This window comes from Aulonocara stuartgranti (assembly GCF_965226115.1).
Source record: "Aulonocara stuartgranti genome assembly, chromosome: 3".
In the NCBI taxonomy this organism is placed as follows: domain Eukaryota; kingdom Metazoa; phylum Chordata; class Actinopteri; order Cichliformes; family Cichlidae; genus Aulonocara; species Aulonocara stuartgranti.
The window spans coordinates 15,977,210-15,993,786 of NC_138941.1; the positions used below are offsets into that span (position 1 = coordinate 15,977,210).

The 16,577-nt window shown below is 43.9% G+C and overlaps 1 protein-coding gene across 1 annotated transcript in view; it reads left to right on the forward strand.

Moving 5' to 3' along the window:
- LOC309702571 (uncharacterized protein) overlaps positions 1-16,577 on the forward strand; it is a 546,755-nt gene that overhangs the window by 296,679 nt on the left and 233,499 nt on the right. The window contains exon 21 of the mRNA XM_082527164.1: positions 10,903-11,079. Coding sequence (XP_082383290.1) covers positions 10,903-11,079 — 177 coding nt within the window. The remainder of the gene's footprint in view (positions 1-10,902; positions 11,080-16,577) is intronic.

Consider the following 16,577-nt stretch of genomic DNA (forward strand, 5'->3'; position numbering starts at 1 on the left):
AAAGCCGAAATAATTTTCTAGGCTGTCAAAGTTTCTGTAAATGATTTGAGGGTGTCCTACAGGATAATCTTTTTTAGATTGCATTGTGGGATAGAGACTGGTGAAGTCATAGTAAAATATTTTTTCATCACATGCAACCTTCTTCTACAGTTTTAGAGCATTTGTGAAAAACCCAACAATCATATGACCCCTATGAGCAAGCACTTTGGCAACAGTGGGAAGGAAAAACCAGGCTCAGCGAGGGGCGGGGCCATCTGCTGTGACCAGTTGGGGTGAGAAAAGGAAGACAGGATAAAGACATGCTGTGGAAGAGAGACAGAGATTAATAACAGATATGATTCAATGCAGAGAGGTCTGTTAACACATAGTGAGTAAGAAAGGTGACTGGAAAGGAAAAACTCAATGCATCATGGGAATCCCCCGGCAGCCTACGTCTATTGCAGCATAACTAAGGGAGGATTCAGGGTCACCTGGTCCAGCCCTAACTATAAATCAAATCAAATCAAATCAAATCACTTTTATTGTCACATCACATGTGCAGGTACATTGGTACAGCACATGTGATTCACATCAGTGAAATTCTTGTGTGCGAGCTTCACAAGCAACAGAGGTGTGCAAAATACAATAATGTAAACAAGCAAAATACAAGAATGGCTACATCTGAAACTAATAAATATATGTACAATATATAATAGTATATGCATTTCTGGATGTGTATACTAAATATTTTCCTACGTGTGTGTGTGTGTGTGTGTGTGTGTGTGTGTGTGTACACATATTTTACAAATTAAATAGAGTAAACAATAATAAATATATAAAATATACAGAGTTGAGACATGTGCAAAACAGTGGCATTACTGTACGGTATGTAGTGAATAATGTTGAAGTTCCAGTAGTGAAGCTGAGGTGTCTATGACGTGTTCAGCAGTCTGATGGCCTGGTGGAAGAAGCTCTCTCAGTCTGCTGGTACGGGACCGGATGCTGCAGAACCTCCTTCCTGATGGAAGCAGTCTGAACAGTTTATGGCTGGGGTGACTGGAGTCCTTGACTATATGACTTGACTATATGCTTTAGCAAAAAGGAAAGTTTGAAGCCTAATCTTGAAAGTAGAGATAGTGTCTGTCTCCCGAATCCAAACTGGAAGCTGGTTCCACAGAAGAGGGGCCTGAAAACAAAACTTTCTCCAGCGTGTGAACTGTCCTCCTAGACTCAGTCTGAGCAGTCAGACCACATATTTCTAAAGCAGCACATGAAGGTGTGGCTCACACACACACAGGTGAAGGAAACAGCTGCAGTATTAAAAACTGCTTCACTGTCTACTAATATATGAACTGAATGTTTCTTTCAGGCTGTAAAAACCTTATTTATCCTCCATTACAGTCCTGCATTCAGAGCATTACTTCTGTTATATTAGTACATGTATTTTATTCTGATGAACACATGAAACTCTGAGCTGGATTGAATCCATTGGATCAGAGTCCAGGACTAAGACTAAACACACTGAATGTGTCCTGAGCTCGGCCGCTGTTCCACAGTAACTGCTGTCAGAGTCACTGTTACTGAGTTAGCTTAGCTAGCAGAGCAGCTAGCAGTTAGAGTATGAACTCTGTAAGCAGTCAGCTCGGCCCTGGACATTGTTACTGACATAAAGCTGCTCTCTGCAGCCATGTTTGACCTGCTGCTTTGTAGGACTACAGTAATGGAGGATTTGGAGGCTGAACTCGGCTCTGTGACACTTTTTGTAGTGAACTGATGAAAGCTGCGTCTCAGATGGATGTTAGTCCAACACATCAGACACGACCTCTGCAGCTCTCAGTTGATGTGCACATGAATGATTTGTGTTTCCTCTGCAGGTGAAGGTAGAAAGTGTGTGTGAGCTGATGTGAATTGAGCAGCATGGATCAGTGTGAGGACAGAGAGGAGGGAGTCCCTCCCTCTAAAAGCACTCTGTGTGGGGAACATGAGAGCCAGACCAAAGCTCAGAGGTGAGATGACCATCTCTAACTGTCCATGACTCTTCTCCATGTCACAGCTCAGCACTCACATCACTGCTCCATCATTATTCACAGGGACCAACATGGACCTGAACCTGATTCAGACTCTGATTCAGATTCCAGCTCTGTGTCCTTCAAGAGTTGCCGGTCTAGAACTTCCCCCATTGGTTTTAAAGTCTCTGCTGCAGAGAGGTGAGCTGTTAGTAACAAGAACTCTCTGATTTAAATGATTTTGATGTTTCCTGGTTTCTAAAATGCATCTCTGTAGCAGAGCAGTGTCTCCAAGGACACACAGGCTCAGCTGTAACTGTCAGTTTATCTGGTTTTAAGACACATTTGGACACAATTGGCTGTTTTTAACTATTTATTTTAAGCACAGGTGTAAATTTAGACCTCGCACACCTGGATCCTAAACTATGATAGAAACAGCTGCTAGCAGTGGGTAGTTTGACTTTGATACGCTGCTCTAGAAAGCAAACAAAGGTTTGTGCAGCTCCTCTTCAGAAAAGTGTTCAGAGAGCAGCTGCTGTATTAGACAAAGGCTCGTCGTGTGAGCCAAGATGTGTGTAACAGCTGGATGAAGGAGAACCATCACAGGCACGTCTCCATCCCGCCTTTATTAATGAACTTCCTGTTGCTTGCAGATGACAGGAACACAAAGTGTTTGTGCCACGTGATGCTGCAGGATTTGTTAACGTGTCCATGATGGTAACATCTCCTCGTCTAACTGCAAACACATGAGCGCTCCTAACGGCAGCTATCACAGCCACACAGGCAGACTGTGTCTCACTGTTGCATTCAGGGACATTTGATTTCCTGTAAAAAGCTGAACTCTAATCTAAGAAGACTGTTACTGACAGGAAACAGCTGCATTATCTGCAGTCTGTGTGATCACAGCTGCTTCAATCACTTTATCAGAGAATTGATCATTGAATAAAACATGTTTGTGACTGCAGAGGTCAGAGGTCACAGTCTGCAGGATCCAGCTGTCCGTCTGTGAGGAGTGACTGGTCCATGCCTCACCCTCCACACTTCAGTGGTGAACCTGGACCAACGAGGTCAGAGAACTGTGATGACTCCTTTACATGTTTGTGTTTTCCTGGATAAATATGACCAAAGATTCATTAAAAAGATAAAAATCTTAGACTTTGTCCTGTAGCACTGTGTGGCAGGCAGGATTGGACCCAAACACAACAGGATGAAGTCAAAGAGGCAGCTTTATTTCAGCTGTGAACATGCAAACAGCAGAAATAAGGAAACATAACTGTAGGTTTGCAGTGAATGAAGCCTCAGCTTGACGCTCCACTTTGTCCCTCTTTTCCTTCTCCAAACAGCCACATCAGGAGTCTCTGATGGAGTTTTAAAATATTTAATTACACATGTCCAAAGATGGGTTCAGGATACCTGAATCCACAGTTATTAAAGCTAAAATAGTTCACAGGGTTTGGACTTTGTTAGGTGACGAGAGAACATCAAAGTGTTTTTTTATCTTTAAACAGTATTTTTATCACTTCAGTTGCTCTCACAGCCCTGTTTGTTATTTTACCAGAGCTCTTATGTTTCACTCAGTGCTCCCACCAAACACCTTGGAGGACACATTAGTGTGATTTAGATTTCATTGGTGTAAACACCAGTCACACAAGCTAACCCATGGAGGGAGCAGCAGGCTTTGTGTTTGGTAAAGTCTGCTGGCTTAAACTAAGAGAGTTTAGTTTGTTAGCACAAAGAGCTGTCAGCTAAAGCCCCGAATGCACTTTGAATACAGATGAACTGAGAAAAACACTTTAAATACAGCAAACAGTCAAACTGACAACATCTTTTTCTGCTGATCATCCACAGCAGTACATTTAGCATTCATGCTAGCAGCAGGCTATGACTGTCCACTGAGCACCAACACAGGTAGGAGTGAGCAGTGATGAAGCAGGACTGTGGGCAAGTTTGAGCTACAATCCTATTGGCTTCTCAGTTTCTCCAAAGAAAAGGGGAAAAATTCTTGTTGTTGTGAAGATGTGAGTTGGTCTTGTTGTCGTGGGGCTGGAAGGATGTTGGCAGTGAGAGGCTTTTCATACAGTGTTCAGTAACAGAATGAGAAGAAAGCCACTGCACATGAAAGAAGGTGCTCGTAGTGTTTGTTTACTGTGTTTGTGCCACAATGTCAGATCAGTTGTAGATTCACATGCAGACTTGTCCAGTGAAACCAGTGCAAGTACTGCAGTACAGAGCAAAGACTAAGCAAGCCAGGAGAGCTCTCCAACTTTCTGAAAGTATCAGGATATTTGAGTGATAAGAAAAAGTGGATCGTGCAACAATGTCCCTCAGCACACAAAACAATCAAAGCAGAATAAATATAATGTTTTAGATCAAACACTTACAGGGACCTGAAGAGAGAGAACCAACAAAATGTCATGGCTAACAGAGGAACTCAAGCACAGACTGAGTTCTGACAAACAAAAAGGTGACAGGTTATTTACCAAAGGGGTGAACCACAGTGCTCTATATATGTACAGTGAGTTGGGGAGGGGGTCCAGGGCTCCAGGGAAAAGAGGGAAGGGAGTCCACACTCACTCCTCTTCAGTCACTCTTGTCCTGCTCTCCACTCACACAGTCACACATGGGAGTCACAGGTAAGCGTCTGTAACCAGGTCCAGGGAAATATTTACTCAAAGTATACTCAAAGTTAACCCAACTGGTGAATTTAGAGAGAGATTTCTTAGCAAAGAACTGAGATCATGAACACAGGAGGGTCAATGTCCCAGCGACAAACTGCTCCATGCCGCAGCGTTAAATGGTTACCGGTAAGCCCAGGTGAATCAGCAACAGGTGGTGTAATCATCATAGCTGTGTGGACCAAGAGCGAGAGGCCATTACAAGCTCTACCCAGGCAGGCAAAACGCTAGCAGGAGAGAGCAAAACATAAAACCTGAAAAGCCATCATGAGCCAGAGACACAGAGTTTATACTAGAAGAGAAACCTGCTCATCTTCATCATGTTTGTTTAAATAGAGAAAATCAGAAGTCTCTGTGTGTCAGACCACGGCTCTACACGGACACTTCTAAGCTGCTTCAGAGTGAATTGACCCAGATAATCTGCACACAGCGGCTGTAAAACAGTGAAAGTCATAACTGTCTCTCTCTGATGGAAAGCTTTTATTGTGTAGTCAGGAAGTCTGCAGGAAGTGTTGAGTTTGTATTCATCACTCAGTGTTTAATGAGACAGGCAGACAGGAAGAGCAGCTCATTAGTGTTGATGACATCAAAGGAACTGTGAGGAACTGCAGTTTGGTCACATCTGGATGTTTTTCACTGACAGTAAATGTTTTTAGTGATGAAGAAATGTGTTCACAGAGGGAGGAAGAGGAGTGGTGTTTGTGAGGAGGAGCAGCTGTCCTGCTGTGCTTTGTGTCAGGACGTCCTGAAGGATCCAGTCTCTACCAGCTGTGGACACTGGTTCTGCAGACAGTGCATCTCCTCATACTGGGACCAGTCTGCTCCATCAGGAGACTCCTCCTGTCCCCAGTGTGGAGAAAGATCCAGAAGCAGAGCTGGACTGCAGACAGCCAGTCAGAGCAGCTGTGTACAAAGTAAGACTGAACATCTGTCTGCTGATGGACTCATTTCTGAAAACTGGACTTCTTGTGTTGTTCAGACATTGAAGAGTTTTCTTTCTCTTTAGTCTCATTGTTTTTCTTTCTTTCAGCAGATGTTGGTCTGCAGGAGGTTTTAGATGAACATAAGATCAGTCTGAGGAGGAGATGTGAACGTGTGACTGAAGGAAGTGATGAAACAGGAAGTAGAACCCTCCTCAACAGGATCTACACTGAGCTCTACATCACAGAGGGACAGAGTGAAGAGGTTCATACCCAACATGAGGTGAGGCAGCTGGAGACAGCTTCCAAGATGGACGCCCTCCATGACGCTCCAATCAGGTGCCAGGACATCTTTAAAGCCTTACCTGACCAACAGAGAACCATCAGAGTGGTTCTGACCAACGGCGTGGCTGGTGTTGGAAAAACCTTCTCAGTGCAGAAGTTCACTCTGGACTGGGCAGAGGGCTTGGAGAACCAACATGTCAGTGTGGTGGTTCTGCTTTCATTCAGGGAGCTGAACCTGATCAGAGATGAGCAGTACAGTCTTCTGGAGCTGCTCCATGTTTTCCATCCAACATTACAGAAGGTCACAGCAGAGAAGCTGGCTGTCTCTCAGCTTTTGTTCATCTTTGACGGCCTGGATGAAAGCAGACTTTCATTGGATTTCACCAACAGGAAGCTGCTGTCTGATGTCACACAGAAGTCATCAGTCAGCCAGCTGCTGACAAACCTCATCCAGGGGAATCTGCTTCCCTCGGCTCTCGTCTGGATAACTTCCCGACCTGCAGCAGCCAATCAGATCCCTCCTACATGTGTTGACAGGCTAACAGAAGTACGAGGCTTCACTGACGCCCAGAAGGAGGAGTACTTCAGGAGGAGATTCAGTGATGAAGAGCTGTCCAGCAGAATCATCTCCCACATGAAGACATCCAGGAGCCTCCACATCATGTGTAGTATCCCAGTCTTCTGCTGGATCACTGCTACAGTTCTGGAGCACATGTTGACTACAGAGCAGAGAGGAGAGCTGCCCAAGACCCTGACTGACATGTACTCACACTTCCTGCTGGTTCAGACAAAGAGGAAGAAGAACAAGTACCACGAGGGACGTGAGACGAGTCCACAGGAGCTGACGAAGGCTGACATGGAAGTTCTTCTGAAGCTGGGGAGGCTGGCGTTTGAACATCTGGAGAAAGGAAACATCATGTTCTACCAAGAAGACCTGGAGCAGTGTGGTCTGGATGTGACAGAGGCATCGGTGTACTCAGGAGTTTGTACAGAGATCTTCAAAAGAGAGTGTGTGATCTTCCAGAAACCAGTCTACTGCTTTGTTCATCTGAGCATTCAGGAGTTTCTGGCTGCTGTCTACATGTTCCAATGTCACACCAACAGGAAGACAGAGGTGCTGAAGAACTTCTTTGGGAAAAAATATAAAGAGTCCTCTCTGGATGATTTCCTTAAACGAGTCATGGAGAAATCCCTCCAGAGTAAAAATGGCCACCTGGACCTGTTTGTTCGCTTCCTTCATGGCCTCTGTCTGGAGTCCAACCAGAGCCTCTTAGTAGGTCTGCTGGGTCAGACAGAGAACGGTCCAGGAACCATCCAGAGAGTCATCAACAACCTGAAGGAGATGAACAGTTATGGAATCTCTCCTGACAGAAGCATCAACATCTTCCACTGTCTGATGGAGATGAACCACCTCTCATTATTTCAGGAGATCCAAGAGTTCCTGAAGTCAGACAACAGATCAGAGAAGGAACTCTCTGAGATCCAGTGCTCAGCTCTGGCCTTCATGCTGCAGATGTCAGAGGAGGTTCTGGATGAGTTGGACCTGCAGAAGTACAACACATCAGTGCGGGGACGACTGAGACTGATTCCAGCTGTGAGGAACTGCAGAAAGGCTGGGTGAGTCCAGATGTGATCATTAACATCATTGATCAGTGTAGGTTAGTAGTTTAATTTTGAAAATAAAATCAGATTGTAACCACAAAGTGTTTGTGTCCGTACGCTGCAACCTTCCACACCATTCCTTTATTGTACAGACTCAGCAGCAGCTCCATGGATCCCAAATCCAAGAGTGGAGAACAGATTTGAAGTGTGTCACATCCATGCAGTCACAGCTGTTTCCACCATGTTTCCACTGATATTAATCCTGTTCATGACACGTTTCATATCAGTGAATATGTTCTTTGGGACGTCCACTGACATGTTTAAGTGTCCTGCTGGAAATCACTCAAATCATCCATGAAATCCATGAAAAATCATTTTAGTGTTTCTAACTTCACCCTCTGTCCTCTCTCTCTCTCCATCCTCCTCACTGCTTCTTTCACTGATAATCACACAAACATCGTATTCAGCTATAAAATAACACAATAATATCATCTGATCATCATTATTATAAGAGCAGGATCCATTTTTGATATCAGAGTAACACTGCTTGGTTATGTGCAGTCATCATCAGTGACTGTGGGTCAAACAGAAGCTCTCTGATTGGTTGCTGACCTTGGTCACCTGTCCACTCTCACCTGTTTGTGTTTGCTCTCTCTTTGCTGTCTCCATCCTCTCTCTTCTTTCTCTCCCTCTCTGTCTTTGTACGTCACTCAGGTCCAATGGAAACAGTGACATTTACAAACCAATCAAAGACAAACTGATCCATGTCAGGTTATAACAATATTCAAAGTGAATACAGGCTGCTGCTGGACACAGACAGGTAACATCATTTTGACTTGCTGTCACCTGGATCTGGACTCATAAACAATGAAGCCCTGAACAGGAATACAAATCATTTTCTGCCAACTAGCGACACACCAGCAGATAATGGCTCAGAAAGCTAAAATGAGCCAATCATTTCTGTGTTTAGTTCCCCTGAAGTCAGATCTGATATCAGCAGCTCTGAGTTCATTCATCATTATTGTCCAGTGATGAGATTTCTGCTCCGTTTGGTAACAGTCAGCAGGTTTGTCCTGCGTGTGGACGTGAACAGTCGTACCTGACAGCAGGTAGCAAACAGAGATCATCTTTCCAGCTGGAACTCTTCACTGAGCTGAACTCATTCAAAATGTTCTGGAGTCAAAACAGGAAACAGTCCAAATGTGTGTCTTCACTCTGACTCTGGATCAGATCTCAGTGACAGACTGTGGACATTATGGAAGCCTAAATGTGACACCATCTTCCTCCTTCATCTGCAGATTAAAGCCAAACAAAGACTCATTAAAAGTCTGCAGGTCTGAGAGAGACTTAATCGTTCTGTCATGTCAAACACAGTAAGAGGAGCTGAAGCACAGATGTGAAGAGCAGATTCATCAGATTATGATCTCACTCTGTTTTGTCTTCATATACATTCAGTCTGTGTTTATAATGCAGATTTTCTGCTTTTATAATAACACTTTTTATATTTTCTATCATCACAGACTGACTCACTGTCTACTCTCAGAGTCTCACTGTGAAGTTGTGGCCTCAGCTCTGAAGTCCAACCCCTCCAATCTGACAGAGCTGGACATGAGTTGGAAACACCTGCAGGAAGCAGGGATGAAGCTTCTGTGTGCTGGACTGGAGAGTCCAAACTGTCGACTGGAGACTCTGAGGTGAGTTCACTGACTGCGGCTGTTGTTGTTTTTCTATATTTCAGGTCTTTGATTGATGTTTGAAACTTTCTTTAGTTCCTAAATGTTCAGGATGTGTCTGAAGACAAATGTGAAGAAGTTTGCGTGCTTTCAGAAATGTTGTCTTTCCAAATGACTGAACAACAGTTTTTCCTTTTGGCTCCAAACAGAAGTGACAGACTTGAGCAGGGTTCATTTAAAGGCTGACAGAAGTGGAGTGGTGACGGGGAGATGTTTGACAGGACAGTGTTTCAGCCTCCACAGATTCATGTTGTGCTCCATCAGTCAGTGAAGATGAAGTCAGTGCTGATGAGGCTGTAGAGTGTGTGAGGGATGTGAATGAGGATGATGAAGATCTGATGATAGCAGATAAAAACAGGCTGCAGAGACTTTGAGCCATACAGGGCACACAGTGTGTGTACAGAACAGCTGAAATCATTATGGAGGCCTCACTGGAATATGGAAGCATCACAGTACAGCTTCAGTGAAGCTTTAAAGTCTCTGATATGAGATGAGAAATGAAGCAGCCAGAGCTTTTTCATGAGTGGAAATCCACTGTGACTGTGAGCTGCTGCTACAGCCTCCAGATTAGCCAGCAGCTCATCCTGCTCAACATGTCCTCACCAACTTTAATGGAAGTGTGATGTTTTCAGCTGGAGTGATAGTCAGGGTGGCGTCCCTATCCTCTTCTTCTCCTCTTCCTCTTTCATTTGTAAAGCCACTTCTGCTGCTTTCATTCATTTGGAAGTCCTGTAGCTGAGTTTGGGAGAGACTAACAGCCTCGGCAGCAGAGGGGAGAAAGGCTGTAACACCACCACTTTACTCTGTTCTACCTGTCACATCATTTTATCAGGAAACAAATATGCCCATGTTTTTACTATGTTTGTCTTGAAGATGTAAGAAGATCACATGGTGCTTTTTATTATTGTGTTGGTTTGTTTCCTGTCTCTTGGATGGAGCCAGCTGTGCGTGGCCCCTGGGCCTGTGATCAGAGTGTGTGCTGGATAATCCCGACCAGGATGAGGCCAAACTGACATGGGATGAAGTGTCTGTCACATAATTGAGCTTAGTGTAGTTTCATTTCTGCACAATTTAAAACAACCAAAACTTTGTTCTGTCTTTTCTATGTTATACTGTAGACTTTCTTTGATACTGTGTCCAAAAGGAGCAGCTTTTACTTTGAAGGGGAGCCGTCTCTGTTTCCTCTTCAGGTTGGATGATGGAAGCAAATGAGTGTGTGATGTTCTTTCAGTGTTGCACTTTGTAGACGCTCCCTGAGCACTGGTCTCACAGCCAGCTGCACATAGAGACCAGTGTTGTTAGTCCAGGTCAGAAGATGACTTGTTGGAATGAGAATGAGCTTGTAGTTTGTCTGCTTTAATAATGTGACTGGAAATAGGTGTTGGACTTCAAATATGTCCATTTCTTTCACACTTCACCTTTAAAAGTGAAGCCTTGTGGTTCCTGGAAGGAAAACATGACTTTTTCAAGTCTTTGTCCTGTTTTTATGATAAATGTACGACTTTAATGTGAAACATTCAGAGTTTTTTCTCTTGTTGTGTTTCTTTGAAGCTGCTTCCTGTTGGCTTCAGCTGTTTGGAGTTTCCATTTTCTAAACTTCTACATTCTGAACCTTCTTCAGCTCTGAACAGATGATGAAACACTGAATGATTTCAAGCTCACACTTTGTCTAATAAACTTACATCTTTCATTCTTTATACAGATTGAGTCGCTGTGGTTTGTCAGAGATCAGCTGTGATTATCTGGCAGCAGCGCTGAAGTCCAACCCCTCCCATCTGAGAGAGCTGGAGCTGAGCAGGAACAACAAGCTGCAGGATTCAGGAGTGAAGCATCTGTGTGGTTTCCTGGAGAGTCCAGGATGTGGACTTGAAACTCTGAGGTCAGTCAGCATGTTTTAGTTGTGCTGAGATGAATATGATGTGAAAGTTGTGCTGACACTAAACTGCAGACATCAGGCTGATATTATACTGATCCACACTGAGGATCTTCATGGTAAAGTCTGTTTTCTTCTTCTCTGGTTTAGTCCATTGACTGCAGCAGAACAATGTTCACATTTCAAACCTTCAAAGAAGAAGAAAAATCCTCCACTGGATAATTCACTGTGAAAATCTCAAACTCTTCATTCCACCTTAAAGTCTGTCTGACACTGAAATCCAAAGAAAAATGTGCGTTTGCTTTACAGACAGCAGTCCAACACACACATACACACATCATCCAAAACACAGTCCAACATCCAAATCTCCTCCACTGCCAGCATGAATGATGGGAAAGAGAAGGAGGAACACTCTGACATTCATCTATGAATCATTTTTGCTAACTGTTTATTCAGCTTAGGCTCACAGGGCTGCAGCCTGTGCCCTAGCTGTCATAGGGCAAGAGGCGTGGTCCACCTGCACAGGTGAGCAGTCCATCACAGGGCCAACAGAGAGCGACAGAGAAGCACTCTCTCACATCCACACCTACAGCCAATTTAGAAGCACCAGTGAACCTAAGAAGCATTTCATTGGACTGTGGGAGAACATCCAACCTCCACAGAAAGGCCAACAAGCTTCAACCTACAACCTTCTTGCTTTAAGGCACTAGTGCGAACCACTTTTCCCCATTTCAGCCCAAATCCTGCATCTTCCTGTTTCTGACTCCAGGCCAGCTCCACTAACACTTTCTCATCAGACACTGCCACCTAGTGGAGGAAGTCTTAGTTCCATTTGAAGCTTCAGATTACAGTTAGTTCCTTTACAAAGAGGTGGAGGTGGTGGGGCCACAGCACCATCATCACTGAGTGCCATAAGACCCTTAACCTTTGTTTCCATATGCTGGGAACTTCCTGTTGTTCCAAGGAGGACTGGAAAATGTGTGAAAATCTCCCAGTCAGTTCCTCACAGCACACTTCAATCATTTCCCTCCCACAGCATCAGGACCAGGGCTTTTTCTCTCTTTGGTCCCACTAAGAGATTTCCACACAAACACCTCATCAGTGGGACTCTCAGAGCTACCAGCCCTTTGCTACAATCACAAAGCTCTTCATTGAAATCAATGATATCAAAGCTGGAATCAAATGAGTCCCTGTCTTCTGCTGATTCAGCATCACATTCATCTTTGCTCCTTGTTCTGCATCCCCACCATGGACTTCATTCCTTTCCAAGCCAGCCTTGAGTGTCCTTTATTCAGCTCATCCTCTGCTTTACTTTTACACCTGATTTTAGCTGCTTTATCTCTCTTTCAACAAGTTTCTGTGCCTCAATCTTTTTCTTCTCTCCCTCATAACAAGACAGCTTCTTCTGCCTAAGAACATGTTTGAGTGATTTACTAATCCAGGGCTGCTTATTGGGGAAAATACTTCCTGTTTTCAAAGTAATCCCCATTTTTCCCAGAAAGAAATGTAAGTAGAAATCGATGATCTAAGTGAGAACATGAGCCTTTAAAACGTCCCAGTGGGTGCAGTCAAAGCAGTCCCTCAGTCCCAGTATAGAGTCTTTGGTCCAGACTGGAACAACTGTGTGCCCAGTTTGAGCTCTCTTCAGTCCTGTGACCTGACAGGCCCAGAGGGGCCATCACATCACATTTAGAAGCTCCCCTAATGGAGCCACAACACATGTCCAATACTTAGTCTGTCTTGTTGGACCAACTGGAAGAAATGATTCAAGGACTTAGTCACAGAACAGAGATTCAAATCTCCAAAGTCCAACTGGCTGCATCAGGACATATAGTCTGAAACTCTGCACAGTTTCCTGTTTGAAGCTGCTTCCTGTTGGCTTCAGCTGTTTGGAGTTTCCATTTTCTAAACTTCTACATTCTGAACCTTCTTCAGCTCTGAACAGATGATGAAACACTGAATGATTTCAAGCTCACACTTTGTCTAATAAACTTACATCTTTCATTCTTTATACAGATTGAGGCTCTGTGGTTTGTCAAAGATCAGCTGTGATTATCTGGCAGCAGCACTGAAGTCCAACCCCTCCCATCTGAGAGAGCTGGACCTGTACGGAAACAACCTGAAGGATCCAGATGTGAAGCAGCTGTCTGATCTTCAGCAGAGTCCAGACTACAGACTGGAGACTCTGGTGTAAGTAGAGTGATGGAGTGAGTGGGTGGTGCTGTCAGCAGTATTGTACTAAACACAGTCAGTATGAAACAAAGATCCAGTGTTTCCTGTAAAGCTGCAGCTTCTCAGTGAAGCTGTGAGAGGAGAATGGTGACAGGCTTCAGGATTGGACACAAACACTTCCTGTTTCTGACCTTTATGGTCACCATGGTAACGGCTGACACGCTCTGATCAAACGCTGTCAACAGCCAATCAGCTCTCTGAACAAAGCAGCACGCAGACCAATGACTGCATTCATTTCCAAGTTTAAAGCAGTGAAGAACACAGTCTGTAGGTGAGGAAGAATTTATTGAGAGCAGATGTTTGGATGGAATTCCTCCAGTTAACAGCTGGAACCGTCCATCTGGATTGTTGGGCTTGTTGTTGGGGTTCCTACAGAGCTCAGAGTGGACACACCAAGGTTCTTCTAATGAATGAAAGTCCAAACTCAAACTAGGAGGGAAAAACATTTTCATCAACTTCAATAAAAATCCAAAGATTAGAAAAAAAGTGAAGCAACAATGAGTCCTAGTACAGTCCCAGCACTGAAGTCCCTGCTGCTCTTTATACTGGATGTGCTGCATCACTGATTGACAGTTAATGAAGAGTCTCTGGAAACACTCGTTTATCTCCTCTGCTCTTCCTTCTTCTCTTTGCAGGTGTTGGCGATGATGGTAAACAGGACGGTGTGTGTGCTGAGAGAGGAGGAGCTGTGTCCTGATGATCCAGAGAGGTTGAAGCAGCAGCAGCTTGTGTGTAGAGACGCTCTGACTGGGCCATGTTACTGGGAGGTGGAGAGGAGAGCTTCATCCAGCAGTAACTGACAGAGGAATGAGAAGAAGTGCAGATGACTGTCAGTGCTGCAGAGTGAACTGCTCTGAGAACAGCTCCACTGTCAGACACAATGTAGAGTCCAGCATCATCCCTGTGTGTCCCTCTGGATCTGACAGAGGATCATCAGTGTATCTGGACTGCTCTGCTGCTGCTCTGTCCTTCTACAGTCTCTGCACAGTCTCTGTCTGACTCTGGCTTCAGACCCTCCTGGATCAAACTCACCTGGAAAGACTTTCAAATTCAAATTTTATTTGTCACACACACAACCATACCCAGTATGACATGAGGTGAAATGCTTGAAGCTGTGCAATGCCCGACCATTAAATGACAGTGGTTTTACAGTATTTACAATTTACAGGTTGTCAGGTTTTGTATTGTTGATTATCATTTATGCTTAGAAATATCTACTTATATATGCTTAGAGTTTTATAATTAGTTTTAGATTGGTAGAGGTTTGATCCTTAATAGTCTGCAAAGGCTTGGTGTGCATTCCAGAGTGTTCTGGCATTCACACCTATGTAACACTGGTGGTGCAATACTAGACCTGTTAGTGCTACTTCTTGCCTTCTTTGCCTGTAGTACGGCAGAATAGTCACCTTTAACCACAGTACGAGGACAGAAGGGAAATATGGACCAGATCAGACAGGTTCTAGATTCGTAGGAGCCAAGGGTGTATGATAACAGAGGACTTGTACACAGTAGGTGTAGAAAACACAATTGCATTTATTAGCAATTATTAGAGTTGTGCACATTTAACAAAAGTAGAGCGCTCTTCTTGAAAACAAAATAAAATAAACCCCAAAAATAGTCGACCCAAGGATATATTGTCTTTTGTGTCTTTTTTAAAAGTCAATTTCAGTCTTTCAATGTTCAATAGTCACTCAGTGTGTTTGTAACCAGTCGGGTTACAATCTACCAGTTCATCCGGCTCTTTGGGCTGGTCTCGCCATCCAGTACTGGAAAAGGGATCCTCGATTCTTCTCAGGTCCTCAAAACCAATCCAATCCAAATAAGCAAGGGAAAAAACCTGACCTGGGGACCAGGCCAGAACACAGTAGTTCAACATTTAAGCTATCATGCCTGTAACTTATTATTACTACTGGTTGCTTGTAGTTCTTCTAAATTTCTTTCAAAATATTCTATGTTGTACAACAAATTATTCTCATTTCAAAGGGAAAAAGTGCATAGGAAACACACATTTAAAATAATACAAAATACAGCTCAGCAGTGCATTAGAAATACACATTGGCTTGAGACTTATCAAGTTTCAGCTAAGTACAGTGCAGGTGAAGGCACTTAATTTCACGTTGCTAATACTTAATTGTGCAGAACTATAATTAGCACCATGAGAAAAGTGAACATGTGCTAACATAACAACATCGCACAAAACCATACATTATACATCAATACCACAGTAATGTGACATAAACCTTTAAAGAACATCTAGTATAAAGTGCAGCAGACTCAGTGCAGCAGACTCAGTGCTAATTGCTTTAGCCTCGGAAAAGGCACTTTCATTGCAAAATGGCTAACGGAAGTTAGCATCGGAGCTAGCGGCAAGTAGCATGCTATGCTAGCGCACGTGTACTGCCTGGGACTTACCATGCGAAGCAACAAATGCTACACAGGGCTTCACAGTGCTCACGTTGGCTCACGGCCTCTGGAATACAGTATCACTCTTATTATTCTCGCCGAAAAAAGGACTTTCACTATCCAGCTAGCTTCTTCGCCGCACGGGTAAACTGATCTTTCACCGTCTGTGTCTCTGGCGTATCTGACTGGCACACGAAGGCACACAGGTGTCTCAGCAGCGCACAGACTGGGGGAGGGTCAGACTGGCCAATGATTGGTCGCTCAGTGGATCTGACAAACACACTCTAAAGGACTAAGTCCTGCCCCCACACCGACTATATACCACATATACATATGTACATATTAAACTTATGTTTACATGCTTTTTATCAGTATTTATTATAATTAACTTTGTTTTTATCAATATTTATTCCCATCGTGAGAGTATGAATATTTATACTTTTAATCCCGTTTTTAACACTGGGTTACACTATCCCCTCTTAGAATCATGCAAGTCCCTTTGCATGGGATAGCTAAACGGTAATGACAGGGGAACCAGCCTTCATGGGGATGACCACAGAATCTTGTTCTGTCAAGGCATTGGTAAAAGCTAGGCTTAGACCTTGAAACAGGGACTGGGCAATGGAAACGAGAGGATTTCCCAACTGACTTTATTGCAGTCGTTCTGGTTGGGTTCTTGTTCTCTCTGAGCGCCTTATGGTCGCTGTGGCTTCACTCTCAGTATCTGACTGACTTGAGTTTGCTTGATTATCATTTGAGTTCTCTTCTTCCACTGGCCCATCACAGGTAGGTCCATCAGGTAAGTTAGTGTCACTCTCGCTTTCATCGTCAGTGTTTGAGTGTTCCACCATGGTTTCACTCTCCTCTAG